The following is a 27,646-nucleotide window of genomic DNA, read 5'->3' as shown; positions in this document are numbered from 1 at the left end:
GGCTCCTGCCTTCGGATCGGCGCAGTGTGCCGGCCTTAGTGGCCATGTGGGGGTTAAACCAACGGAAGGAAGACCTGTCTCTTTCTCTCTCACTGTCCAACTCTGCCTGTCAAAAAAAAAAAAAAAAAAAGAGAGAAAAATTAAAAAAACCCCAAAACACAGACAATGGCTATGTGTCAATTAAAAATGAACAAAACCCTGAGAGAGTGTATCAACCTATGAAAATACTCAGAATTTGAGAACATTCTAAAATTTACCACCTCATTAATGTTAGTTTTGTGTGTTTATTCAGTAATTCTGCTATTTACAAAAATCAACAATGTTTGGATTTAAAATTAAGAGAGAGCTGGATCTCTAGACTAAAGTGACTTAATTTCTGAGTCCTTCTTCCCCATTTGTGGTGAAATGGTCAGATCAGTATCTCAGGGAAAAATTCTCTCCCTGCTGGGAACTGAAGGGAACAAGATGCCTCACACACCTTATCAAGACCTCTGGCAGGAAATACTGTGCTCAAGAGTAAGTGACACCACTCCTATCTGAAATATAGAAAAACTGGGTGCAACCTAAATGCCTGTCTGCGGGGAAAAATTTACATCAGTCATGTTATAGTTGGGTCACAGAACCATATCCAGTTGCAACAAAGAATGCCGTGGGTCAATTTGCGTGATATGAAGAGTTTCAGGTTAAAATTTTAAGTGGTGGGCCAGCATTGTGGTACAGTAAGTTAAGCAGCCACCACAATGCCAGCCCTTTGTTTCTTGGAATTTTTGTGTGTCTGATTTTAAATGAAACTGTTCAGAACTCTCTTTTCTATACTGTCTTTGCTACTCTTCAGGGTCAGGATTATTTTAGCCTCATAAGATAAACTGGAGGGGCTGGCTTTGTGGTATAGTGGGTAAATTGTTGCCTTCAGCACCAGCATCCCACATGAGCACTGGTTCGAGTCCCGGCTGCTCCACTTCTGATCCAGCTCCCTGCTGATGGTCTAGGACATGTGGGAGACCCAGAAGCTCCTGGCTCCTGGCTGTTGCAGACATCTGGGGAATGAACCAATGGATAGAAACTGCTCTCTCTGAAACTCTTTCTTTCTTTTTTAAGATTTATTTATTTGAAAGGAAGAGTTTACAGGGAGAGAGATCTTCTATCTGCTGGTTCACTCACTAGATGGCCACAATGATCCAGTCTAAAGGAAGGAGACTCGAGTTTCTTCTGGGTCTCTCACGTGGGTACAAGGGCCCAAGCACTTGGGCCATCCTCCACTGCTTTCCCAGCTACATTAGCAGGGAGCTGTATCAGAAGTAGAGCAGCCAGGACTTGGAACTGGTGCCCAAGTGGGATGCTGACACTGTAGACGGTGGTTTTACCCACTACACCACAATGCCAGCCCTGAAACTCTTTCAAATAAATAGATAAATCTTTAAAAAAAAAAAATCCAAAAAGCCATACACATACACATACACATATGAAATACAAAGGTACACTAAAAGAATAATAGATAAGCCAAGAAGACTTACTTTAGGAATATATGAATGATATTAAAATGAGAAATCTATGAATTAACCCAGTTATATTTAGGGTTAAATACAGATATGCCATGCCAATTGATGCTCTTAGTATTCAACATGCGTTTAAGTCAGAATTACAGAGAGAAAGAGAGCAAAAATCTTCCCTCCGCTGGTTCACTCCCCAGACAGCTACAACGGCCAGGCCAAAGCCAGGAGCTTCTTCCAGGTTTCCCATGTGGGTAGCAGGGACCCAGACACTTGGGCCATCTTCCACTGCTTTTCCCAGGCTGTTAGCAGGGAGCTGGAATGGAAGTGCAGCAGCAGGGACACGAACCAGCACCCATATGGGATGCTAGCACTGCAAGTGGTGGCTTTACCCACTATGCCACAACACTAGTCCCCAATATGTGTTTTTAATAAAAACACAAAAGTAAACTGGAATAGAACAGTACTCTCTAATCATAAGAAAGGATCCCTCAGCTGTCAACAGCAAATATACTAACGGATGTTTGAAGGCTCTTTCCATCTAGAAATTAACTGGAGTTTTAGGTTAATTTTACTTATTAATTTGAGAGGCAAAGGGATCAGGTTTGGGGGAGCAGAGAAGGGGAAAAGGAGAAGGAGAGAAACTCCCATCTGCTGGTTCACTCCCTAAATTCCTGCATTGGTAGGGCTGAACTCAATCCAGGTCTCCCTCCTGGGTTGCAGGAACCCAATTACATCTGCTGCCTCCAAGGGTCTGCATTAGTCAGGAACTGAAGCCAGGAATCAGATCCAGGCATTCCGATGTGGATGCAAGTGTTTTAACTATCTGACTAAACACTTGCCCACAGGTTAATTTTAATTAGATGACATATGAAAATAACTGCCATTCAAGATAAGAATGGACCAGGGTATTCAATCCCATCTATTAGCTAATATAAATCCCAATGGAGCTTTTATTATTTGGAAAAATGATGTTCAAGTTCAACAGGTAAACTGGACAGCCTAGAAATATTTGAAAAGAAGTACAACAAAGCAGGCTGAAGTTAATTCCCAGGGTGTGAAACATCTTATACTGCTCCAGTGATTAAAAGAATGAGCTGCTGACGTAGGAACAAGAGATCTGGGGACTGAACAGAACAGATCAGAAATAAACCTAAGCACATTATAGACATTTCACATATGATAAAGGTGGAATTTCAAATTACTAGAAAAATAACATATTTAATAAGTGATATTGAGAAAATGGACTTATTATTCGTAAGAGAAATCTAGATTTCCACTTCACACTGTGTCAAAATGAATGAAATTATTTAAATGCAAAAAATACACATCTGATTTTAAAAACTGGGCTAATTTTTAAGCTAGGAGGGATTTTCAAAGCACAGTATCTTAGAAAATATAAAGGAGGGGCTGGATGTTGTGGTGTGGTGCATAAAGCTGCCACCTGTGATGCTGGCATCCCATATGAGCGCTGGTTCAGGACCCGGGTATTCCACTTGAAATCCAGCTCCCTGCTAACATGACTGCAGATGATGGCCCAAGTGCTTAGGCCCCTGCACCCACGTGGGGGATGCAGAAGCAGCTCAGAGCTCCTGCCTTTAGACTGGATCATTGAGGCCATATGGGGAATGAAATAAGAGGATGGAAGATTTCTCTGTTTCTTTTCTCCCTCCCTCTTGTAATGCTGCCTTTCAAATATACAAATAAACAAATCTTAAAAAGTAAAATAAAGGAAAAGCTGCCAAGTATGATTATAAAAATAAATAAATAAATAAATAAATACAAAATTCTACAGAGAAAACTACTCCCTGAGAATCCAGACAGAAATTCCAACCAAGGAACAATATCCTTAATCTACAATGGAGAAGCAGATAAAGGCTGAAAACTTGGGGCTGGCGTCGTGGCTCAACAGGCTAATCCTCCGCCTTGCGGCGCCGGCACACCGGGTTCTAGTCCCGGTCGGGGCGCCAGATTCTGTCCCGGTTGCCCCTCTTCCAGGCCAGCTCTCTGCTGTGGAGAGGGAGTGCAGTGGAGGATGGCCCAGGTCCTTGGGCCCTGCACCCCACAGGAGACCAGGATAAACACTTGGCTCCTGCTATCGGATTAGTGCGGTGCGCCGGCCGCAGTGCGCCGACCGCGGCGGCCATTGGAAGGTGAACCAACGGCAAAAAGGAAGACCTTTCTCTCTGTCTCTCTCTCTCTCTCTGTCCACTCTGCCTGTCAAAAAAAAAAAAAAAAAAAAAAAAAAAAAAAAAAAGACTGAAAACTTGGGAAAATGGGCAAAGAATATGAACAGGCAGTCACAAAAACTCAACTGCTACTGGCAAATAAAGCATGCAAAAATACCCGAGGTGGGTGTTTGGCCTAGTATAGGCATTCACATCATCTACATCGAGTACCTGCATTTCATACCCACCTACAGTTCTGACTCATTTCTGCTAACACAGACCTGGTAGGATGGCACAACTGACAGGCATCAGTGAAGGCTGAAGCAACTGGGCCCCTGCCATTCACGTGAGACACCCGGACTGAGTCCTCAGCTCCTGGCATTGGCCTGACCCAGCCTTGGCCGTTGTGCACATTTGGGAAGTGAACCAGTGAATGGAAGTTCTGTGTTTTTTGCCTTCGAAAAAACCAAACCTGACCTCCCTGCTTCTCAAAAATGTAAATTTGAGGGGCTGGTACTGCAGCATAGTGGGCTAAGCTTCCATCTGTGATGCCAGCATCCCATATGGCGCCAGTTCGAGTCCCAGCTGCTCCTCTTCTGATCCAGCTCTCTGCTATGGCCTGGGAAAGCAGCAGAAGATGGCCCAAGTGCCTGGGCCCCTGAACTCGCATGGGAGACCCAGAAGAAGCTCCTGGCTCCTGATCAGCCCAGCTCCGCCTGTTGGCAGCCATTTGGGGAGCGAACCAGAGGATGGAAGCCCTTTTTCTCTGTTTCTCCCTCTCTCTGTCTGTTAACTCTCTCAAGTAAATAAACAAAAGATTTATTTATGTATTTGAAAGTCAGAGTTACACAGAGAGAGGAGAGGCAGAGAAAGAGAGTCAGAGAGAGAGAGAGAGAGAGAGAGAGAGGTGTTCCATCCTCTGGTTCACTCCCCGATTGGCCGCAATGGCCGGAGCTGTGCCAATCTGAAGCCAGGAGCCAGGAGCTTCCTCTGGGTCTCTCACATGGGTACAAGGGCCCAAGGTCTTAGGCCATCTTCCACTGCTTTCCCAGGCCATAGCAGAGAGCTGGATTGGAAGTAAAGCAGCTGGGTCTTGAACTGGCACTCGTATGGGATGCCGGCACTTCAGGCCAGAGTGTTAACCACTGCATCACAGCACCAGCCCCAATAAATAAATCTTTTAAAGTAAATCTGGGATGATGAGCTGCTTTGTCTGTCAGACCGAAGACCAAGAGTCCTCATCACCCCCTGTGCTGGCAAAAGGAAACGGGCTCTGACGGACTGCCTGTGGCTGTGCAGAACGGAAGCCCTTTCTGCACAGCAGTTTTCCAGCGTCTGTGAAAATGCACAAAGCTGGGCTGCGCATATGTGCAGCAGTGAAGCTGGTGCGTCTCCTGTGGGAGTTCCACCTCTGAACCCAGCTTCCTGCTGATGTGCATCCTGAGACACAGCAGGTGACGGCTCAAATACTTGGGCCGTCTCCAGGGGAGATGCCGACTGAGCTCCCAGCTCCCAGCTTCAGCCTGGCCCAACCCGAGCTGTCTGAAATATTTGAGGAGGTGAACTAGTGGACGGAAGATCCCTGTCTGCCTGCCTTTCAAATAAAAATAAACTTTAGCCGGCGCCGTGGCTTAACAGGCTAATCCTCCGCCTTGCGGCGCCGGCACACCAGGTTCTAGTCCCGGTCAGGGCGCCAGATTCTGTCCCGGTTGCCCCTCTTCCAGGCCAGCTCTCTGCTATGGCCCGGGAAGGCAGTGGAGGATGGCCCAAGTCCTTGGGCCCTGCACCCGCATGGGAGACCAGGAGAAGCACCTGGCTCCTGGCTTCGGATCAGCACGATGCGCCGGCCGCAGCGGCCATTGGAGGGTGAACCAACGGCAAAAAGGAAGACCTTTCTCTCTGTCTCTCTCTCTCACTATCCACTCTGCCTGTCAAAAAAAAAAAAAAAAACAAACAAACAAACTTTAAAATATAGAATGTGTATACTTCAACACAACAATCCCAAAATTAACACTAAGGAAATAAACAGACAAGGCTACAAAGAGATATAAGGATGTTTCAATATTGGTGTTAAAAAATGGAAGCAACCTAAATTGATTAAGCACTGGTTAAATTGTGACACATTAAAAATGAACATTCTGTAGCTATTTAAAGTGGGGTATATATCTCTGTAGTCATTGAGAGCTATATGGAGTATAAATCTGCTAAATTAAAAAAAAAAACCTGCAAAAGCGTGGCATAATCACAGTATGGAAACTCCAAATGTCTCACTCAGAAACACATGAACACTTGCACCCACACAGACGTCTTCATGCACGTGTAGGAAGGACATACACCAGAACCTAACAGGGATCCACTGTCCTGGAGCAAAGGGACAATGGATGCTGTTTAGTTTCTTTTCAAAACTACCACGGTCTGTATTTTCTGAGAAATTCCCAACATGCATAACAACAAAGCTATTTATGAAAAGGGAGGTTATGAACAAATAGTTGACCGGGGCTTGGAGAGATTAGGAAAATGTAGGTTCCTCAAGTCCATGCTGGCAGTGGTCCAGCCACGGCCATCAACGCCCTAAAGAGGGGGTCTGCTTCTTCACAGACATTTACAGTGCCCACTCGGGGGCCCTGGTCATCCCAAGAAAGCTGACCCTGCGCCTTCCTGTCGCTTTATCAACCTCATTCCCCCAAGCCCTCCTGATTCCATCTTCTTACTCCCCACAGCCAACGTTTTGGGGCTTCTAGCTCAGACTGCATGTTTTGGCTATCTTTAATCCTGGCCACTTCGAAGTCGTCACCCGAACGGCTGCTAGAGTGAGCGTTCTCAAAGCCCGCTCTGGTCATCTCAGCACAGCACTTAAAACCTCCATCAACTTTTCCCATGCTCAACGGCTGAAAGTTACACCCTTTGGCACGGCATCCGTGGCATCCGTGGCCTACCACTGGGGCCGAGCCTCAACCTTCAGCTCACTCCCTGGGCAGTCTACGTCCCAGCACGGACAACTGTTACCTGCTCTGAAGCATGTTGTGCCTCTCACGTGTGCATCTGTCTGCGTGACCTTTCCACCCTTCCCTGTGCTTCGCCCGTGCCCCAGCACAACGCCTTGCCCGGGCCTCTGGCACGTGGCTCTTTGCCCTCTGCCCCTTCCTCAGGGTCAGCTCCTGTCTGGAGATTCTCCCAGCGTCAGAATACCGTTTTACCTGAGAATCCAAGTCTTCTCCTTTTAGGCAGAGATTGGCATCGAGAACATTGAGTCCCACCAGCAGGCCGACAATCACCATGCCTTCTTCCTCCATCATGAGTGCCTCGGGCTCGTAGAACTCACTGAAGGAGAGGGATGGCACAGGGAGCCCCTCAGAAGCGCCCTCACTCCTGCCTCACCACCCCCGCCCTGGCACCCCGACTCCCAGCGGACAACTCCCTTTCTTCCTCTCACTTCCCGCCACCACTGTGAGCGCTGCCGCGGCTTCTCTGCCCTCTGCTCTCTTCCTGTGGCTTTGAGCAGCCTCTGTCTAGGCTCAGCTCCTCTGTGCGCACCTGCTCCTCTCCTGGACACTGCTTTCTGCTCTCCTGTCTTCCACAATGCTATGAGCCACTTCTACGCGTACACTCACATAAACAGGAAATGGTATTCCGCAGCTCTTCCCACCACAAAGCGACTCTTCCCTCTTCATCACATTTCACTGGGTGATGTTCGCTTTTACTTCCTCACCTCCCACTCACCACAGCCCGGCCTTCTGGTCACCAAGGATTTGCTGGTTTACTAAATCCAGTGGCACCCAGCCCAGTGGGGGTGGGGAGGTGGAGTGGTGCTAAGAACTTGTCTTAATAATTAGTTCATGAGAACAAAATCTGTGTCTCAAAGTTACTCAGGGTAACTATTCAAAATACAAACTCTGAAATATTTGAAATCAATATTTATCACATAAAGATATGTTCAGTGATAAGCTGTGACTTGAAAACCCCAAAAGGCTTGGGTTTTAGGCCGTGCTGTAATCTTATCTCAGACAAGAGAACAGACTCTAAAGAGATTCTTCTCTTGTAAATTATTACAGTCTAGGAAAATTCCTGTTATAATGATTATTTAATTTTGGAGTTATAAACAACAAAAATGAGCTAGTCATAAATTTCAATTACAGCTAGTTTATACTTGCTAAGAAACATAAAATTTTATAAACTGGATGTGTAATCCTAAAACAGATAACATAGGTAGGCTCACTTAGAAGAATAAGGTTTTTTTTTTTTTGTTTGTTTGTTTATTTTATTTTATTTTTTATTTTATGACAGGCAGAGTGGACAGTGAGAGAGAGACAGAGAGAAAGGTCTTCCTTTGCCGTTGGTTCACCCTCCAATGGCCGCTGCGGTAGGCGCGCTGCGGCCGGTGCACCGCGCTGATCCGATGGCAGGAGCCAGGTGCTTCTCCTGGTCTCCCATGGGGTGCAGGGCCCAAGCACTTGGGCCATCCTCCACTGCACTCCCTGGCCACAGCAGAGAGCTGGCCTGGAAGAGGGGCAACCGGGACAGGATCGGTGCCCCGACCGGGACTAGAACCCGGTATGCCGGCGCCGCAAGGTGGAGGATTAGCCTGTTGAGCCACGGCGCCGGCCAGAAGAATAAGGTTTTTAGGGGCTGGAGCTGTGGCACAGTGGGTAAAGCTGCCGCCTGCAGTGCTGGTATCCCATATGTGCGCCAGTTCGAGACCTGGCTGCTCCACTTCCAATCTGGCTCTCTGCTATGGCCTGGGAAAGCAGTGGAAGAGGGCCCAAGTCCTTGGCCCTCTTGGGAGACCCAGAAAAAGCTCCAGGCTTCGGATTGGCGCAGCTCCAGCTGTTTCAGTCAACTGGGGAGTGAACTAGTGGATGGAAGAGCTCTCTCTCTCTCTCTCTCTCTGCCTCTCTGTACCTCTGCTTTTCAAATAAACAAACAGACCTTAAAAAAATTAAACAGAAAAATGAAAACCAAGGTTTTTATATTGTAAAATTGGTCACTGGGGCCACATTGTGGCACAGTGGGTTAAGCTGCTGCCTGTGACGCCAGCAGCCCATGTGGGTACAAGTTGGAGTCCCAGACACTCTGTTTCTGATTCAGGACCCTGCTAATGTGCCTGTAAAAGCAGCAGAAGGTGGCCCAAGTCTTTGGGCCCCTGCTACCCATGGAGTTCCTCCTCCTAGTGTTGTGGCCATTTGGGGAGTGAACCATCAGATGGAAGATCTCTGTCTCTCCCTTTCCCCCGATTCTCTGCCTTTCAAATAGATAAAATAATCTCTGAAACTATGAAACTGTTCACTTTTCTAAAAGTAATTTTTCTCATTACCAGCCAATTTAATAAATACCATTTCACTGAAACTCAGTTATCTAATCTTGGGTGCTGATATTATTGAAAATTGTTTTCAAAATGAAAAGTCTTATGAATTTTCATAATGACTTTCAGATTTTAGTGGTCAAAAAAATGAAATACTACTATTTTAAAACAAGCCACTGAATCCTTAAGATGAATAATAACTTGAGAAAACGCATTTGGCGCAAGCTGTTAAGATGCTGCTTGGGATGGCCATATCCCATACTAACGAGCCTTGCTCTGCTTCCAACTTCCACTTCCTTCTAACGTGCATCCTGGGAGACAGCATGATGGCTCAACTACTTGGGTACCTGCCATTCACGTGGGAGGCCAGGGAGTTCCAGGCTCCAGCCTTTGGCCTGGCCCAGCCCTGACTGCTGCCAGCATTTGGGAGTGAACCAGAAGATGGAAGATCTCTGTCTATCCCTTTCTGTTTCTCTGCCTTTCAAGTAAATAAAAATAATTTGAATGCAAACTATGAACATTAAACACTTTTAATTCAAAATGATGTATAGAACCAGATTCTAATTCTTTACAAGGCAAAAGATAAGCAGAAATAGGAGATGAAATACCTTAACAGATGTTTATTGTCTATAAGAACTTTCAGATAATCTGCCAGTTTCTTTTGCATGAGTGCAAGATAAAGCCAAGCTCTGCCTCTCCCCACAGGTGTCCTAGAATTCAAACAGAGAATCAAACTATTGTGGCATAACAGCAACAATGGATCCAGAAAAAACATGGATTTCCCAGTGAGACAGACATGTCCCCCCACATTTGTGAACTCAGAGAACAGGGTAAGAACAGCAGCTCTAGGGTATGCTGAGGGGTGGGTACTGCCTGGCAGGTGAAGGCCAAGGACACTACACTCCTCTGATACTTCAACAAGTCTGTGGAAAATGGAGTTAGATCATTATTTTGGTGCAAAAGTATTTGAAACACATGTGCATAAAGGCTCTTGAGAAAAAGGTCATGAAAAATGTGTATTAGGTTAGATTTGTATATGAATGAACATTCTTTCAAATGATATAGACTATCATAGTTGTTAAAGTGCTGACATTTCTTCAGATTTCAATGCACTAACTCAAAGGTTCAAGTTATTGCTTTATTTTTAAAAGTAAAAAACACACAACAGAACATTCATCTTGACCATTTTAAGGACACAGCTCAGTTGTGTTAAGTACATTTGCCCTGCTATGCGAACCAAAGGCTTGCATTAAATATTAAAAGGAGGAAAAAAACACCCTCCCAATTATAAACCTGAATTATAAATCTGTTTAAAGGAAAAAAGGCTCCATCCTGAGCAGAGGAGCTGCAATTGTAACACTCAAGAAGGCAGTCAACGCTGTAGGCAATCATCCACCCAAAAGAGCCCTCAGGGTCAGAGTGCACCCTCTGAAACTAGGAGCCAGGTGCAGAAGGGTTCACCTCAATAATAAAAAAGATTTTGGGACTCACACATGCATTCGAAATAAATGCTGTTAAGGCAGAGTTAGAAAGAGGAAATAAAGTAGGGGGAGGGAGGATTTCAGTGTTGGCACGGCGTGAGAAAGGAGGCTGACCCATGAACTAGCACAGCTCTGCTACAAGGCAGGTGAGGAAAATTCTCCATCTTCCACTACAGTCTGAGGGAATCAGCCAGGCTGGGCACAGCGCTGTACATCTGGGGATGGTCACCGCGGTGCTGTCTGAGAACGTGAAGACAACCACAAAATCCGAAGCCGGCTTAAACAGATGGCTCTAGCACAGCGGGCTATTTCCATCTAGCATACCATACTGTGAAAAAGAAGAGAGGCTGGCGCTGCAGCTCACTAGGCTAATCCTCCGCCTGCAGCGCTGGCACACCGGGTTCTAGTCCCGGTTGGGGCGCCGGATTCTGTCCCGGTTGCCCCTCTTCCAGGCCAGCTCTCTGCTGTGGCCCGGGAGGGCAGTGGAGAATGGCCCAGGTGCTTGGGCCCTGCACCCGCATGGGAGACCAGGAGAAGCATCTGGCTCCTGCCTTCAGATCAGCGCGGTGAGCCAGCCGTGGCGGCCATTGGAGGGTGAACCAACGGTAAAGGAAGACCTTTCTCTCTGTCTGTCTCTCTCACTGTCCACTCTGCCTGTCAAAAAAAAAAAAAAAAAAAAAAAAAAAGAAGAAGAAGAAGAAGAGAAACCAAAACCAAGAAGAAACAAAAAACAAAACAGTCAATCTCTCAATATTGTGGACCAATATTTGACAAGGGAACAGGCTTAATGTCTAATATCGAGTGGAAAAAGGGCTACACAACAGAATGTACAGTTTTAATACATCCTGTTGAATGGGCAATACAATTACTTGGTTGAAGAACCACAAAGTATGAAAAGGTACACAGTCACAACACTCTCTCCACTTCCCTTTCTGCTCCCCATACATTAATAGTGTTCTTAGTTGAGGTTCACTTCCAAAACATTTATATATATATATATATATATACACACACACATATATATATATAGAAAACAAATATAAATACAAAACCTTATTTTTCTCTTTTTACAACAAAATTAATATTACACGTACTCTTCTGCAACTTGCTTATTTCACTGAATGTCGGTCACCTTAAAAATCTTTCCAGGGGCCGGCGTTTTGGCAAAGTGGGTCAAGCCACAGCCTGCGAAGCTGGCATCACATATGGGCACCAGTTTGCATCCCGGCTGCTCCACTCCAGTTCCCTGCTAATGTGCCTGGGAAAGCAGCAACATACACACTTGCCACCCACGTGGGAGACCTGGAAGAAGCTACTGGCTCCTGGTTTTGGCCTGGCCCAGCTCTACACTGTGGCCATTTACACAGGGGTGTAAACCAGTAGAGGCTCTTTCTGTCACTCCCTCTCTTTCTGTAACTCTTTCATATAAATAAATAAATCTTAAAAAAAAAAAATCTTTGCGTATCAGTACCCAGAGGACTCTTCATTTTTTTTACAGCTTGAGTGTTGCATTATTGGACTGCACCATGGGTTATTTAGCTGTCTTATTGTTGTCTAGGATGTTACTCAAAATGCTACAATAGAAAAATTCTGCACGTGTCTCTTTCATGCATTAAAACTGGGACAAAATGCCGAGAAGTGGCATTGCTGGGTCAAAGGGTCAAAGGGTCAAAGGGCAGACACCTCTGTAATTCTGTTGAATGGTCCCCAGCTGCCCCCAGAATGACTGCAACCTGACGCCTAGGATGGGATAACATGGAAACAGAAATCTTTTCCATCTGTCTGATTAAAATTAGGCAATCAGAAAGGCTACTTCTCACTTTCAAAAAAGACAGACGCTTTGTCTGGGTTTAAGTGCCAATATTTGAAATTGGTATTTATCATGTAAAGTTACATCCACTAATAAACCAAGGCATAAACATGGAAAGACTTGGAGTGACTCTCTCAGATGAGGGAGTTAAAACTCTATAGATACTACTTTCAGGATGCAAAATTCATCCTGCACATTTCGCAACACCTGGAAAGACACCATCCTCCACTCTCCGGCTCCCTCAAAAAACACGTCATAACTTCCAAAATACCGTAGGCACTTTAGAACTTCTGTTACTATTTCATGAAACAGTGAAAATATGGCAGCTCTTTAGGAAGCAGAAGAGCAGCCCTTTCCCACGTGGCTCCCAAGGGGCTACTTTTCCCCAAGGTGTCAAGGGCAGGGAGCCACGGACTTCCCTTCTGGTGACAGGCGAGGATTTCCCTCACGTAAGCCTGCCGCTTGTTCAGCACCCTGCGGAAGCAACAGGGAAACAGGTGGTGCACTTAGCCAAGAGAGCTCGGGGTTAGCACAGCAAAACTTCAAAAACACTTGGCGTGTACGATAAGGAAGCCTGGGTCGGCTCAAATCAGCAAACACCGAGCGCTCTGTCAGGGCGCTTTAACTCTTGGGAGAGTGAGCTGGTCAGGAAGGGGACAGGAGGCTGTTTCTATAAAGACCGGCTGAAGAAAGCAGGCAGAAGACTGGAGGGGTGCGGGGGGACACCTCATGAAAGAGCTCGGCCAATAAATGAGGCAGACACAGGCAGAGAGCTTTAAACCGACGAGGCAGAGGCCTGGAGGACTGAACCGGGGGCAGGGACAGCAGGTTAGCATCAGATCTTGAGAACAGTGTACAGGGCTCAGCAGCAACGGGGTCTGTGGGATTCAGAGTTCAGCTCCGCCACTCACTTGCTCAGGGACCATGGGCAAGTCGCTGCACGGCTCTCCATCTCACCTCCCACACTTGGGAGTGGGGACGCCAACAGCTATCCTAGAGGGTCACGGTGGCGGACTCAGAGCATGAAGAGGGACGTCCTTGGCGCAAGGCCTGGTGTTCGGCAGGCACACGGGGTCGTGGCTGTGGTCATCCTCTGAAAATGGATTAGGCTGGCTCCACCAGAAAGGCCCAGTCCTCCGCAGAGTGCGCAGGGTTGTTTGAAATCAGTTTCAGGGGCCCTATGTCCCCTTCTAAGCGTCAGATTTTATGATGCCACCTTATTGGTGTTCTGGCCAGCTTTTAATTTGGAGTTCTAAGGGCAAATCCAGACAGGGAAAATGATTTTTGGGTCCTGGTCTATTCACAAGTATCCCTCGTCCTGGAATCTAAAATCTATCTAAAAGTGTATTTTTCAGAAACATGGCCGGATGTATGTGAAGCAGAGCTTGTGGGAGTGTAGCAAGGATTCTCTTTCCTCTGTCCGTAACACTTTTCAGTGCACTGAGCCAGGGTGGCGAGCAGGACGCAGGGTCCCCATGTTGAGGCTGAGAGAGGGGCAAATCTGGCTCCAGACTGTGAACAACAAGCAGCAGAGCTGGGGCTCACATCTGTGTGCCTCACGCTACAGTCTGCTCCACATGAGAAAGAGTTGTATTAGTAAGGAATTGAGAAATCAACGTGAACTACTTCTCACTCACTTTAATTCTGGCAGATTTCTGACACTAGTAGCTATCTCTGCCGCTTCTGGACAAAGTTTCTCCACCAGCTCCAAGGGACCAAAGAAAGATTTATTTTGGCCAATAAAACTCTTCTTAACTAAAAGGGAAAACAAAAGGGTTATTCATGAGAACAGTCTGCAAAGTTTCTCCAGGGCCCACAGGCTCGCTCCCAAAAGCCAAGAGGCAGCTGCAGAGTCCCACTGCCTCAGCTCCGATTTAGGCTGTGGGAGGGGAGAGGGCCAGTGCGAATCGGCCCTCCCTCCCTCCAACAACAGCTTCTCTGATCTGACCCGCAACGCTCCTCCAAGCATGTTCTGCCCAGCGAAGGAAGTGAGTGTCTCACACAGCTACCGGAGAAATCTTTCCAAACCCTTGCCCCTTTTGATGGTAAAACCAAGGCTTGATGTCTCAGATCACTACTCTCTCTCACCCGGACTGCTGTGACTCATTGGTCTCTCGGACCCTAATATTGTCACTTCCATACCCTTACAATCTGTTATCAACGTAGTTGGACATTCTTTTAAAAATCCAAGTTGGGTCACATTTCTCCCTCAGTTAAAGTCCTTCAACTATGCTTAGAATAGAATCCATTTCTCACTGTGACCTCGCTCCCCTTTTCTCTGGAGGCCCTGCAGTCTTCCTCCAGCCAACCCTGCACCTGTAGCAAGGCTCTTGTTCCAAGTCTCTGCAAGGATGGCTGCTGTTTCTGTTAGAGCTCAGTGCACATTTCGCCTTTCACCTGGCTGAGAGGTTCCTTCCTGGATTCTATGGCTGCGCCCGTTCTGCTTCCCTGACTTCGTAGTGCTTTGCATTAGGTCTGTTTCCGTGTTTACTGTCTGTCTTATCCCAGGCCTGTGCTGTCCAAGGCAGTCACTTGCCCACGTGCTACTGAGCGCTCAGAACTTGCAGAACCTAACTCAGGAACTCAAAGTGTGGTCTCTAAGCCTTGGTTAAGGAACGTAAACTCTTCACTAGCAAGGCTTTTGACTACTGAGTGAGTACGTGTCAACCAACACCGCTTTGGATATACTGGGTTCAATGAAATACGTTAAAACTAACTTCACCCCTGTCCTTTTGCCCTTCTTAAAAACGTGGCTACTAGAAGACGAAAACTTGTCTAGGAGGTTTGCATGTTGCCACGGGCAGCGGGCTCTGGAGCCGCGCCTGCTCAGGGGCTCTGCTCTGTACACTGCAGGTGCTCGCACCCGCGAGGAAATGCGCGCAGAGACCCGGCCGGGCCCCACACCCCCCCACCCCCCCCTGCGCACCTTTCAGCCCGTGTTTGAGGCAGTGCTCCATCACCACGAAGAACTGCTGCAAGGGGGCATGGTCGGCGTCCAGGCTGCGGCCCAGGCTCAGGGCGGACTGCAGCAAGACCTTCACGCTAAGTTTCATCATGTGCATCAGGTTGGCTCGCTCCTCCATCATCTGGCCCTTGGACGCTGCGCGACAGACCAAGGACAGCTTCGTCAGCGGACCGAGTGTGGTTGGAGAAGAGGCGGTCGCTGGGTAAAGGAGGGAGGACAGGCCAGGCAGCCTGCTCAGGGCACGCCAGCGCCGGCAGGAGGGCCACTGGGGTTCGTAGCCAACCGGTTTTTGGTCTCCGGAGGTCCGGGACCACCGCCACCGTCCTAGGTCTAGGTCAAAAGAGAACCACGGGGCTCCGACTCTAGAAGCTCTCCCAGTCGGCTATGCGCGTTACTAAGGCGACGGCTCAACCGAGACTTGCCGCGATTGGTCCCTCCCACGCTCGGTATTCCATTTACAGCCAATGGAAGGGCGGAGACTCCAGGAAGTCCTGCCCCAACCCAGAAGAGAGTTCTGGGAGAGCGTTCCGTTCCCGAACTACCCCCCCATGCACCCATTAGGCCACGCCCACGGGGCGCGCGGGCGCCATTTTGCCTGCTCAGGTCCCAAGGGGACAGGTCGCTACCCTTCCCAAAAGGCTTCCGAGCCTATGCTTGATCCGACGGCGTCAGTCCCAGGCCCTGCAGGAAAGCCTCCTGCACTCCATTCCTGATTCTAAGTCGACTGGTGGCAAGTCGAGTTTTGCAATTTTGTAAAATCGTTAGATTGAAAAGAATCCAACTATTGTTTCCATTTCAGTTCCATTAATCTCGTCGCTTCGTTTTGATAGTTGAGTCTGCCCACAGTCAACATCTGGTATCTGATAAGTGCTAACCAAGAAAGTGGGATCCTACAAATTAAAAAATTCAGACCCCAAATGCTAGCCCTGTACCAGTGTTAACACTCAACTATTTGCCACTTGGGCTGGAGTGGGGAGATCGGATTGCTTTAGTTTGCAGCTAATTAGTACAGAAGTTAAACATCTTTTCTTGTATAGGGAAATTAAAATTTTTGTGAGATCAGGCTAGTTTCCATCTGCTGGTTCACTCCTCAAATGCCTGCAACAGCCAGGGCTGAACCAGGCCAAAGCCAGGAGCAGAAAACTCAAACCTGGCTCCCTCATGTGAGTGCCAGGGCCCCTCGCACTTGCAGCCATCACCTGTGGCCTTCCAGGGTGTCAAATGGTAGGAAGCTAGAAAGGGCACTGGTGTCAGGACTCACACCCAGGCACTCTGATACAGGATGCTGGGGTCTTCATTGCTAGGCTAGACATCCACAGCCCAACTTCCCATACCCATTGTCTCCTAGTGTTACTGTGGTACCAGATCAGAATAATGAGGACAAGGATTTGGATTGAAGGAAAGAGAACACAGAACCTGTTGACAGGATGAGGGTTGCAGAACTCGGGTCTCCAGAACTGCTCTGTTGAATGAGGGTGTTTTGGAGTTGGCTGGAGGAGGAGTCAGGTGTAGGGGGGTGGGGGCAGCTGAATATTGGCTTCTGGCCAGGTGCCTAAGCTTGTACATTCTTCTCTCTGCTCTAGTCATCTGCAAAAGAAGCTGAGAGAAGGAACGTGGCAATGCGTGCCTCAGGTGATGGGTGAGTGGGAAGCTAGAATCCCCCTCTGAAGCATCAACAAGGTGCTCTATTGTTTTATTATTATTTTTTTTAATTAATTAATTTATTTCAAAGAGTTACACAGAGAGAAAAGGACAGGCAGAGAGAGAGAGAGAGAGAGAGAGAGAGAGAGAGAGAGAGAGAGGTGTCTTTCATCTGCTGGTTCACTCCCCAGTTGGCCGTAACAGCCGGAGCTATGCTGATTCAAAGCCAGGAGACAGGAGTGTCTTCCACGTCTCCCAAGCAGGTGCAGGAGCCCAAGGGTTTGGGCCATCTTCTACTGCTTTCTGAGGCCATAGCAGAGAGCTGGATTGGAAGTGGAGCAGCCGAAACTCAAACTGGCACCCATATGGGATGCTGGCACTGCAGGCAGTGGCTTTACCTGCTATGCCACAGCGCCAGCCCCTGCTCTATCTATTATTATTATGGCCAAGTGGGCTTCAGTGCCCCTGGAGGTCACATGCAGGTGGCAGCTTTCTTCTGTCCCAGACCTGCTGCCTGTGACACCAGTATCTCATACTGGAATGCCTGTTTGAGTCCTGGATGCTCCACTTCCGATCCAGTTCCCTGCAAATGGGCCTGGGAAGGTAGCCGAAGATGGCCCCTGCCACCCACATGAAAGACAAGGATGGAGTCCCTGGCCCCTGGCTTCAGCTTTGGTCTAGCACCAGTTGTTGGGGTCCCTTGGGGAGGGAACCATGGATGGAAGATTTTTGTCTCTCCTGCCCTCTCTCTGTCACTCTTTCAAATAAATAAAAATTTTTATATAATCTTAAAAACAAAAAAACAAAAAAAAAACAAAGGTCTTGGGCTATTGCTGTGGCATAGTAGGCTAAGTCTCCGCCTGTGGCGCCAGCATCCCATATGGGCACTGGTTCGAGACCCAGCAGCTGCTCCTCATCCAATCCAGCTCTCTGCTTATGGCCTGGGAAAGCTGTGGAAAATGGCCCAAGTGCTTGGACCCCTGCATCCACTTTGGATTGGCCCAGCTCCTGCCATTGTGGCATTCTGGGGAGTGAACCAGCAGATGGAAGACCTTTCTCTCTGTCTCTCCCTCTCTGTAACTCTACTTCTCAAATAAATAAAATAAAATAAAATAAAAGTCTCTTGCAACACATGGAGATAAAACCTGCCTTGAGGCTGTGTCAAGTCACAACATGTGAAAAGATCTCTCACTGAGTTAATGCACTTAGTTAATGAAGCCTGGTCTTGCCCTGGGGTGGTCTCTAGACCTCTGCTGAGTAGCCTGAATTCAAAGAGAAAAATGGTTTCCCTCTACAAATACAGTTTCCCCCTCATCTACAGGGATAAATTCCAAGACTTCCACGGATGCCTGAAACCATGGATAATAACAAATCCTATGAGTCTATGCCCTATACACTATATTTTTTTCATACATCTAGATGAGAAAGTTTAATTTATAGACACAATGAGATATTAACAACTAATAATAAAATATAACAATTATATATTGTAGCAAAGGTTATTTAAAACTTACGAGTTGTTTTTTTTCTGGAATTTTCCATGTAATATTTTCAGACCTTTTCAGGGTTGACCTCAGGTGACTGACACTGCAAAAAGTGAGACTGTGGCAGGGGTAGGGGCCCTGATAGGCATCCCTAAGATGTGCCATTACCCGGATGGACATTTCCCATAAATTAAATGACCTAAAACCACAGCTCCGAGTTTCTGGTGAAAATGGACCTGAATGACATGATAAACCTTTTGTCAAAAAGTATTGTATTGGGGCCGGTGCTGTGGCGTAGCAGGTAAAGCTGCTGCCTGCAGTGCCGGCATCTCATATGGACACCAGTTCAAGTCCCGGCTGCTCCACTTCTGATCCAGCTCTTTGCTATGGCCTGGGAAAGCAGTAGAAGATGGCCCAAGTCCTTGGGCCCCTGCACCCGCGTGGGAGACCGGAGGAAGCTCCTGGCTCTTGGCTTCGGATCAGTGCAGCTCCAGCCCTTGGGGAATGAACCAGTGGATGGAAGACCTCTCTCTCTCTCTCTCTCTCTCTCTCTCTACCTGTGTAACTTTCAATTAAATAAATAAATCTTAGAAAAAAGTATTGTATTGGTAATGGTGCAGTAAAATAGTGATATTTACCTCAACCATTCTGCATATTCTGAAAAATAAGGTGCCTGGGGCCAGCGTTGTGGCCTGCAACACTGGGATCCCATTTGAATGTCGGTTCAAGTCCTAGCTGCTCCCTGCTGATGCGCCTGGGCATGCAATGGAAGATGGCTTAAGCACTTGGACCCCTGCACCCACCTGGGAAACCCAGATGGAGTTCCAGGTTCTTGACTTTGGCCTGGCCCTGCCACTGTGGCCATTTGGGGAGTGAGCCAGCAGACAGAAGTTAGCTTTCTGTCTTTCCTCACTCTCCAACTCTGCCTTTCAAATACATAATAGATTTTTAAAAGAAATAAATCTTAAACAGTGTGCTTAAGAATAGCAACTATTGTTTGCTAAGTTGAGAAATGTCTTTAATATGGCTGTGTTGCTTCCTTTTGTAAGATGATTGATTTTCAAATATTTGCTTAGAACAAAAATAAAAGAACCAAAAAATTTTTTTGGTACTACAGCAAGCTGATTTGGAGTACATAATTTGGAAAGAGGTCAAAGATAAACTACACTGCAATAACAAAACTCTCCTTTTTTTATTTATGTGAACTAGGTTTCTCAGGGATCACACCTATAAAAAACAAAACAGGACAAAAATTGATGCTGAATTCTATTGTATTTTCGCAGGAAATTACATATATTTATCTACAGATAGAGGCTACTGATAAAAACCAGCATCATTCAGCTCACTAAGAGCTGCAACTCAAAAGATTTATGGATGATAATAATTATAAAAATTGTATGGGGCCGGCACTGTGGCGTAGCGGGTAAAGCCACTGCCTGCAATACTGGCATCCCATATGGGCCTCGGTTTGAGTCCCAGCTGCTCCACTTCTGATCCAGCTTTCTGCTATGGCCTGGGAAAGCAGTGGAAGATGGCCCAAATCCTTGAACCTTGCACCTGTGTGGGAGACCCAGAAGAAGCTCCTTGCTCCTGGCTTTGGATTGGCACAGCTCCAGCCATTGTAGCCATCTGGGGAGTGAACCAGAGGATGGAAGACCTCTCTCTCTCTCTCTCTCTGCCTCTCCTCCTCTCTCTGTGTAACTCTTTCAATAAATAAAATAAATCTTAAAAATTGTATTAATGTTCCTTTTTATCATTGTAGTATTCTAATGATTTCAAAGATAATTCATTCCAGAAGAAAAATTTTTATATATCTAGAGCTTTTTCAGAAAAGCTTATTAAATTTTAATTTATTTATATATTTTTGCTGAGTTGTATAACAGGATGACCAAAAACACTTTTTAAAAAAAATATATAAGATTTTAGGGGCCAGTGCGGTGGCTTAGTAGGGTAAGCCTCCGCCTGCAGTGCCAGTATCCCATATGGGTGCTGGTTTGAGTCCCGGCTGCTCCACTTCTGACCCAGCTCCCTGCTAGTGGCCTGGGAAAGCAATGGGAGATGACCCAAGTGCTTGGGCCCCTGCACTCACATGGGAGATCCAGAAGAAGCTCCTGGTTTCAGATTGGCCCAGCTCTGGCTGTTGCTGCCTCTTATTGAGTAAACCAGTGGATGGAAGACCTCTCTGCCTCTCAAATGTTAAGATTCTGTGAACACGGGCTGGTGTTGGGGCACAACGGGTTAAGCCGCTTGCAATGCCGGCATCCCATACTGGAGTACCAGTTGTGCATCCTGGCTGCTCTGCTGCTTATCCAGCTCCCTGCTAAAGTGCCTGCAAAAGCAGTGGAAAACGGCCCAAGTATGTGGGCCCGACACCCACGTGGGAAACCAGGGTGGAGTTCTCGGCTCCTGGCTTCAGCCTGGTCCAGCCCTGGCTGTTGTGCGCGTTTGGGGAGTGAATCAGTAGCTGCAATGTTACAGGTTGTGGAGGGGAGGGCGGTTGCTGAAGTGAGTCTCGTGAGTTCTTTTTCTCAGCTTGGTATAGAAATAAAAAGCCGGGAGGCAATTTGCAAAGAGGCAGAAACTTTTATTAGACAGAAAAGAAACTTTTGATTGGCAAGCGACAGAGAAAGTATCTGGTCGGCGAGGAGAGCAGGCGGAGTGCCTGAGCAGGACACTGGCTTTGAGGAAGTGTCTTGAGTTTTTAAGTCATTACAATCTGTTCATTGGGTTCCTACTGGGGGTGCCCACTGGACAGGGGGTTTCACATATATATGTTGATTGGCTTGGGGCTCATGGAGATAATGGGGGTCTCCTGGAGACTGTCTATCTCCTTAGGGGCTCAGCCCCCTCGTCTGCTAGCCCTGGCTGAAAGAGTGCAGCCACTCTGGAGGTGTGATTTAAAGCCACAACATCACACAAGCTAGCCTGAGTCTCCTGGACCAGTCTGACTCTCCCCAGGGGCTCAGCCCTTCCCCTGCCAGCTCTGGGTGAAAGATTGCACCCACCCTGAAGGTGCAGTTTAAAGCTGCAAGGTCATACATGCAGCACAAGAAGCTGTCAGGGCTGGCGCCACGGCTCAATAGGCTAATCCTCCACCTGCGGCGCTGGCACACCGGGTTCTAGTCCCGGTTGGGGCGCTAGATTCTGTCCCGGTTGCCCTTCTTCCAGGCCGGCTCTCTGCTGTGGCCCAGGAGTGCAGAGGAGGATGGCCCAAGTGCTTGGGCCCTGCACCCCATGGGAGACTAGGAGAAGCACCTGGCTCCTGGCTTCGGATCAGCGCGGTGCGCTGGCCATAGCGGCCATCGGGGGTGAACCAACGGCAAAGGAAGACCTTTCTCTCTGTCTCTCTCCCTCACTGTCCACTCTGTCAAAAAAAAAGAAGCTGTCAGTGGGGGAGATGCCAGTTGGACTGGAGACAGGTATTCTAGCCACAGCTGACAGCTTGCTTGTAAAGGACATTCCACCACCTATGAGGGGCCCACAGGCCCCCAGCCCCACTGGAGAGCTTTGTGGAAGATAGCTCTTTCTGTGTGTCTCTCTCCTTCTGTCTTTCTGAGATTCTGTGGCAAAGGTGGATTGGAAATTCATGTTTAACAAATAAAAGGGGGGTCTGCGCTGCAGCGTAGCGGGTAAAGCCGCCGCCTGCAGTGTCAGCATCCCATATGGGCGCTGGTTCGAGACCCAGCTGCTCCACTTCCGATCCAGCTCTCTGCTGTGGCCTGGGAGAGCAGTAGAAGATGACCCAAGTCCTTGGGTCCCTGAACCCACATAAGAAGAGCCAGAGGAAGCTCCTGGCTCCTGGATTCAGACCGGTGCAGCTCCGGCTGTTGCAGCCAATTGGGGAGTGAACCAGTGAATGGAAGACCTCTCTCTCTCTCTCTCTCTCTGCCTCTCCTTCTCTCTCTGTGTAACTCTGACTTTCAAATAAATAAATTATATATATATATATATATATATATATATATATATATGGGACCAGTGCTGTGGTGCAACAGGTTAAAGCCCTGGCCTGCAGCACTGGCATCCCATGTGGGCGCTGGTTCTAGTTCTGGCTGCTCCTCTTCCAATCTAGCTCTCTGCTATGGCCTGGAAAAGCAGTGGAAGATGTCCCAAGTCCTTGAGCCCCTGCACCCACATTGGAGACCAGAGGAAGCTCCTGGCTCTTGGCTTCCGATCAGCGCAGCTCTGGCCATTGTGGCCATCTGGGGAGTGAACCAGAGGATGGAAGGCCTCTCTCTCTGTTTCTACCTCTCTCTGTAACTCTGTTTTTCAAATAAATAAAGTAACTCTTTAAAATAATAATATAAGGCCGGCGCTGTGGCTTAATAGGCTAATCCTCCGCCTTGCGGCGCTGGCACACTGGGTTCTAGTCCCGGTCGGGGCGCCAGATTCTGTCCCGGTTGCTCCTCTTCCAGGCCAGCTCTTTGCTGTGGCCCGGGAGTGCACTGGATGATGGCCCAAGTGCTTGGGCCCTGCACCCGTATGGGAGACCAGGAGGAAGCACCTGGCTCCTGGCTTTGGATCAGTGTGGTGCACTGGCCGCAGCAGCCATTGGAGGGTGAATCAACAGAAAAAGGAAGACCTTTCTCTCTGTCTCTCACTGTCCACTCTGCCTGTCAAAAAAATAAATAAAATAAAAAATAATATAAAAAAGAAACAAAAGAGAAATGTAAAATTTTCTGATGTTAAATAACTTGGTATTATTTTTAAAATTCATTTATTTTTAAAGGTTTATTTATTTATTTTGGAAGTCAGAGTTAGAGAGAGAGAGGGAGCAACAGAGAGATACTCCATTGGCTGCAACAGCTGGGGCTGGGCCAAGCTGAAGCCAAGAGCTTCAATGGGTCTCCCAAGTGGGTAGCAGGGGTTGAAACACCTGGGCCATCTTCTGTTGCTTTTCCCAGACCATTAGCAGGGAGCTGAACAGGAAGTGGAGCAGCCGGGATACAAACTGGAGCCCATATGGGATGTCGGCACCACAGATGGCAGCTTTACCTGCTACACCACAACGCCAGCCTCTGGTATTTATTTTTAAGATTATTTATCAGGGGCTGGCGCTGTGGTGTAGCGAGTGAAGCCACCGCCTGCAGTGCTGGCATCCCCTATGCACTGGTTCAAGTCCTGGCTGCTCTACTTCCAATCCATCTCTCTGCTGTGGCCTGGGAAAGCAGAAGATGGCCCAAGCAGTTGGGTCCCTGCACCCATGTGGGAGACCTGGTAGAAGCTCCTGGCTCCTGGCTTTGGATAGGCTCAGCTCCAGCCATTGCAGTCATTTGGGGAGTGAATCAGCGGATGGAAGACCTCTCTGTCTCTCCCTCTGTCTGTATATCTACCTTTCACATAAACAAATAAAATCTCTCTAAAAAAAAAAAAAAAGAAAGAAAAGATTTATTGGGGCCGGTGCTGTGGCTCACTTGGTTAATCCTCTGCCTGCGGCGCCGGCATCCCATATGGGCATCGGGTTCTCACAGCTCTCTGCTGTGGCTCGGGAAGGTAGTGGAGGATAGCCCAAGTGCTTGACCCCTGCACCCGCATGGGAGACCAGGAGGAAGTACATTACAAACTAGAAAAATGTACTCTGAACAGCTTTAAAATTTTGGTCAAGAATTTTATGTAACAACTTTAAAAGTTGGAGATGTCTTTGATGGGTAACACATGTGAGTAAAGCTGTGCAGTCCAGAGCTGCAAGTGAGCAGAGGCGGGCAGCAGCAGCTTGCAGCGACTGCCGTCCCTGGGAACGCCAGCTCACCCATCCTGTGCTCTTGGGCGCCTTGTCCTGTTTACACTCAATTTACAGTCTCAGAAAGTTAGAGCAGGAACCGTGTTTTAGCCCTCCTCTCGGTGTTACTGGCTTTGTGACTTTGGCCAGGCTAGGCGTGATTAATAATGACATAGCACACAAGTGTCGGGACACAGCAAAGTTCTGCATTAAGTGCATAGCTCAACAGTCGGCAGGGGCTGGGCCCGCAACACAAACAGTAAGCTGAGCTGGACAGAAAATGCCCAGTCTTGAGAGGTCCCAGGGACACTGGGGCAGGGAGTGGTTCTGAATTACACAAGAATGACTAGATTCTTCACATTTTTGATTTGGAGGAGCCCTTTGGTGTCTCCAATGACATGACACAGGCTGAGGTTATCCTGTACGGTACTGATAGAGACATGTTTTGCCACTTTCCTGATTGTTTTTGGCTTAATCAGAATTTGGCAACATAAGGGGAAAAAGTTGCAGTGTTTCACTCTGGAAAGAGTAGTACTTCTGCAGCAGGGACATTATTTTGTATGATTTATTTTATTTGAAAGGCAGAGTTACAGAGAGAGAGAGAGAGAGAGAGAGAGGGAGGAGATCTTATATCTGCTGGTTCACTCCCCAAATGGCCTCTGGGCCTGGGCCAGGCCGAAGCCAGGAACCTAGAACTCCATCTGGATCTACCACGTGGGTGCAGGGACCCAGACCCTTGGGCCACCTTCCACTTATTTCCCAGACACATTAGTAGAGAGCTGGATCGAAAGTGGAGCAGATGGGAGCAAGCTGGTGGCGATATGGGATGCTGGCATCACAGGCGGTGGTTTAGCCTGCTTATGCCACAATGCCTGCCTGCAGGGGTATTTTAATGTGTGGCAAAGAATGGAAGCAGGCATAATCCACACCACTGATCTGATGACAAAGACTTAGTTGAACAATTTCAAAATAAAAGAGTACTTTTTTTTTTTTTTGAACACCCATGAACAAGAAAGACCCAATGCTTGGTGTGTTCCTTCTTGGAAGCACATGTTTTATTACTCATCCTTTATTACTCATCATCACGACAAACAAGTGGTAGTGCCTCCTGTGTACATGCTGATGGCGTGAAGACAGGGAGAGAGGAAAGCACCCGTGCTACATGCAAGCACTTGTAAAGACACAGCAGTGGGACGGTTTCTTGCAAGGAGGACTTACTGTACATTGAATGTTCTTTTGCATGGTTGGATTTTTATTTTTATTTTTGATCTTAAAGATCTGATTTATTTATTTGAAAGGCAGAGTTACAGAGAGAGGTACAGAGATCTTAACATATGCTGGTTCACTCCCCAAATGGCTGCTATAGCTGGGGTTGGGCCAGTCTGAAGCTAGGAGCCAGGAGCCAGGAGCTTCTTCTGGGTCTCCCACATAGGTGAAGGAGCTCAAGTACTTGGGCATCTTCTGCTGCTTTCTCAGGCACATTAGCAGGCAGCTGGATCAGAAGCGGAGCAGCCGGGACTTGAACTGGCACCCATATGGGATGCTGGCAGTGCAGGTGACGGCTTTATCCGCTACGCCACAGCACCAGCCACATTTTTAAAAAAATCATGTGGCTTTATTGACTTAAAAAAAAATCCCCTAAACCAAACAGATCCCATGTGGGATAACATCTTAAAGCAAATATGCCATATATCCCACAACACTCCACTGTATTGTCCTGTAATTGCCATCATCAAAAATATTCCTAGCAGGAGCACACCTCCTCTCCAAGCTCTGCGCCTGGTGGCTGCCCTCTGAGAATCACCCTGTCCTCAGCAGAGCAATGGGAAAGGAGGAGCCGGCACCTGCCCCAGGCCTGACACAAGTGCTGGCCACTGTCTCCCCACCAGTTTTCCTGAGGCCTCTGCAGAGGGTGGTGCTCACACTTGGCTCCCTCCCCACCTCCGCTCCTGTCCTACCTGAGGGTTTGAAATCTTCCAGGGACCGGCCAGGAAGCCATGTTCATAATTTTTTTTTTAAAGATGTATTTATTTGAAAGACAGAGTTACAGGAGATACACACACACACACACAGAGAGAGAGAGAGAGAGAGAGAGAAAATCTTTCATCAGGTTTACTCCTCAAATGGCTGCGGTGTCCGGGGCTGGGCCAGGCTGAAGCCAGGAGCCTCAGATGCCATCCTGGTCTCCCACATGGACAGCAGGGGCCCATCGTGTGCTGCCTTTCCAGGCGCATTAACAGGAAGCTGGATCGGAAGTGGTGCTTAGATAGATAAGAGATGCCGTTTCCCAGCTAACTGGCTGTGCGACAACACCAGCCCCCCCCCCCCCATGTTCATTTTTGTTCACAATTTTTGCCAGTTCAAGTGGCAGTTACCACTTACCACTTTCTTTAAATTGACCAGTTTTCAAAGTCCATATTATATATATTATATATAGTATATATTACTATATAAAGTTATCAAGGAGACAGGCAGGGAGGGGTGGTGACTAAGAGCGTGGCTCCGGGGGTATCCTGATTTGGTGGAAGTCTCCCCCTTTATAAAAGGGATTACGAATGTCACCTGTCACTGGCCTGGTCAATATCAAGACCCTTCTCAAAACTGCAAATACTGTATTTCTGATCTCCGGTTGGTCGGTTGCACCTGTGGCTGCAAAGCCCACCGACACAGAGAAGTTGCTGTATGCACTTTGAGTTTGGGAATTGAAACTGAATCAATTACGGGATTCCACTTTGGAATGTTAACTAATTTTTCATGCGAATGTCACCCGCGGCTCGTGGCTCCTGTATGGGGCGTCACAGCCCAAACATCTGGTTTGGAGGGCTTGTTAGGATCCTAATGGTTGGATGTTTCCAGTCTTCTCACGCCGACACTGCTCCAGACCACAAGCGCTGAAAAGCCGTCTGCGGAGATGCCCGCGTGACCGGGGCCGTGGCGGGAGCAGTGGCGGCTCGTCCCACGCGCGTCAGCGGCGGAGCCCAAGCCTGCGGTCTCCACGGCGAGCCCGGGGTGCGCGGGGGACACGCGGGACCGGCGGGAAACACCAGGGGCCTCGCGCCTCCAAGCACGGAAACACCCGACACAGATTCCTGAAGCCTAGACGCCTACGCCGCCTTACTAAAGCCAACTCAGGAGCTTTCCGGGGCCGTTCCCGGGGAGCGCCACGAAAAGGCAGGGTGTGGGAGCGCGGCCCCAGCCCGCCGCGCAGCCCCGCGCGCTCGCCCGCGGGCCCCCCTACCTGCGCGCGCCGCCCCGTCCGCGCCGCCGTCCGTACCGCCCAGCCCCGCGGCCGCGCGCAGCGCGTTCCCGCAGCTCGCCGACAGGTTCCCGGTGGCCCGTCGCGCCAGGGTCAGAATGGGCGCCGACCAGCCCTCGGCCGCCGTCCGCGGCTTGGCCGCGCTCCGCAGCTCGCCTGGGCTCGGCAGCTGGCCGCGGTCCACGATCTCGAAGTCCTCTCCCGGCTCAGACCCCAGCCCGGACTCCGGCTGCGGCTCCGGCTCCCTCCCCGCTGGGGAGCCGTCTTCCCGGTCGGCCATCTTGGCCGTGTCAAGTGGCCCGTGGGCGGGGCGTGGGCGCGGCGCGGGCGGGC

General features: G+C 48.4%; 1 protein-coding gene across 1 annotated transcript in view; it reads right to left on the bottom strand.

The window, feature by feature from the left end:
* RUFY1 (RUN and FYVE domain containing 1) overlaps positions 1–27,392 on the bottom strand; it is a 56,262-nt gene extending 28,870 nt beyond the window's left edge. Inside the window, exons 1-5 of the mRNA XM_062188547.1 lie at positions 27,296–27,392; positions 15,175–15,348; positions 13,886–14,003; positions 9,566–9,667; positions 6,856–6,979 (exon numbers count right to left, since the gene is read on the bottom strand). Coding sequence (XP_062044531.1) covers positions 6,856–6,979; positions 9,566–9,667; positions 13,886–14,003; positions 15,175–15,334 — 504 coding nt within the window. The 5' untranslated portion in view covers positions 15,335–15,348; positions 27,296–27,392. The remainder of the gene's footprint in view (positions 1–6,855; positions 6,980–9,565; positions 9,668–13,885; positions 14,004–15,174; positions 15,349–27,295) is intronic.
* Between the last annotated feature and the right edge of the window lie 254 nt (positions 27,393–27,646).

Source organism: Lepus europaeus, chromosome 4, assembly GCF_033115175.1.
Source record: "Lepus europaeus isolate LE1 chromosome 4, mLepTim1.pri, whole genome shotgun sequence".
Taxonomy (NCBI): Eukaryota; Metazoa; Chordata; class Mammalia; order Lagomorpha; family Leporidae; genus Lepus; species Lepus europaeus.
The sequence above is the reverse complement of the archived record's forward strand: the minus strand, read 5'-3'. Positions and strand labels throughout refer to the sequence as shown.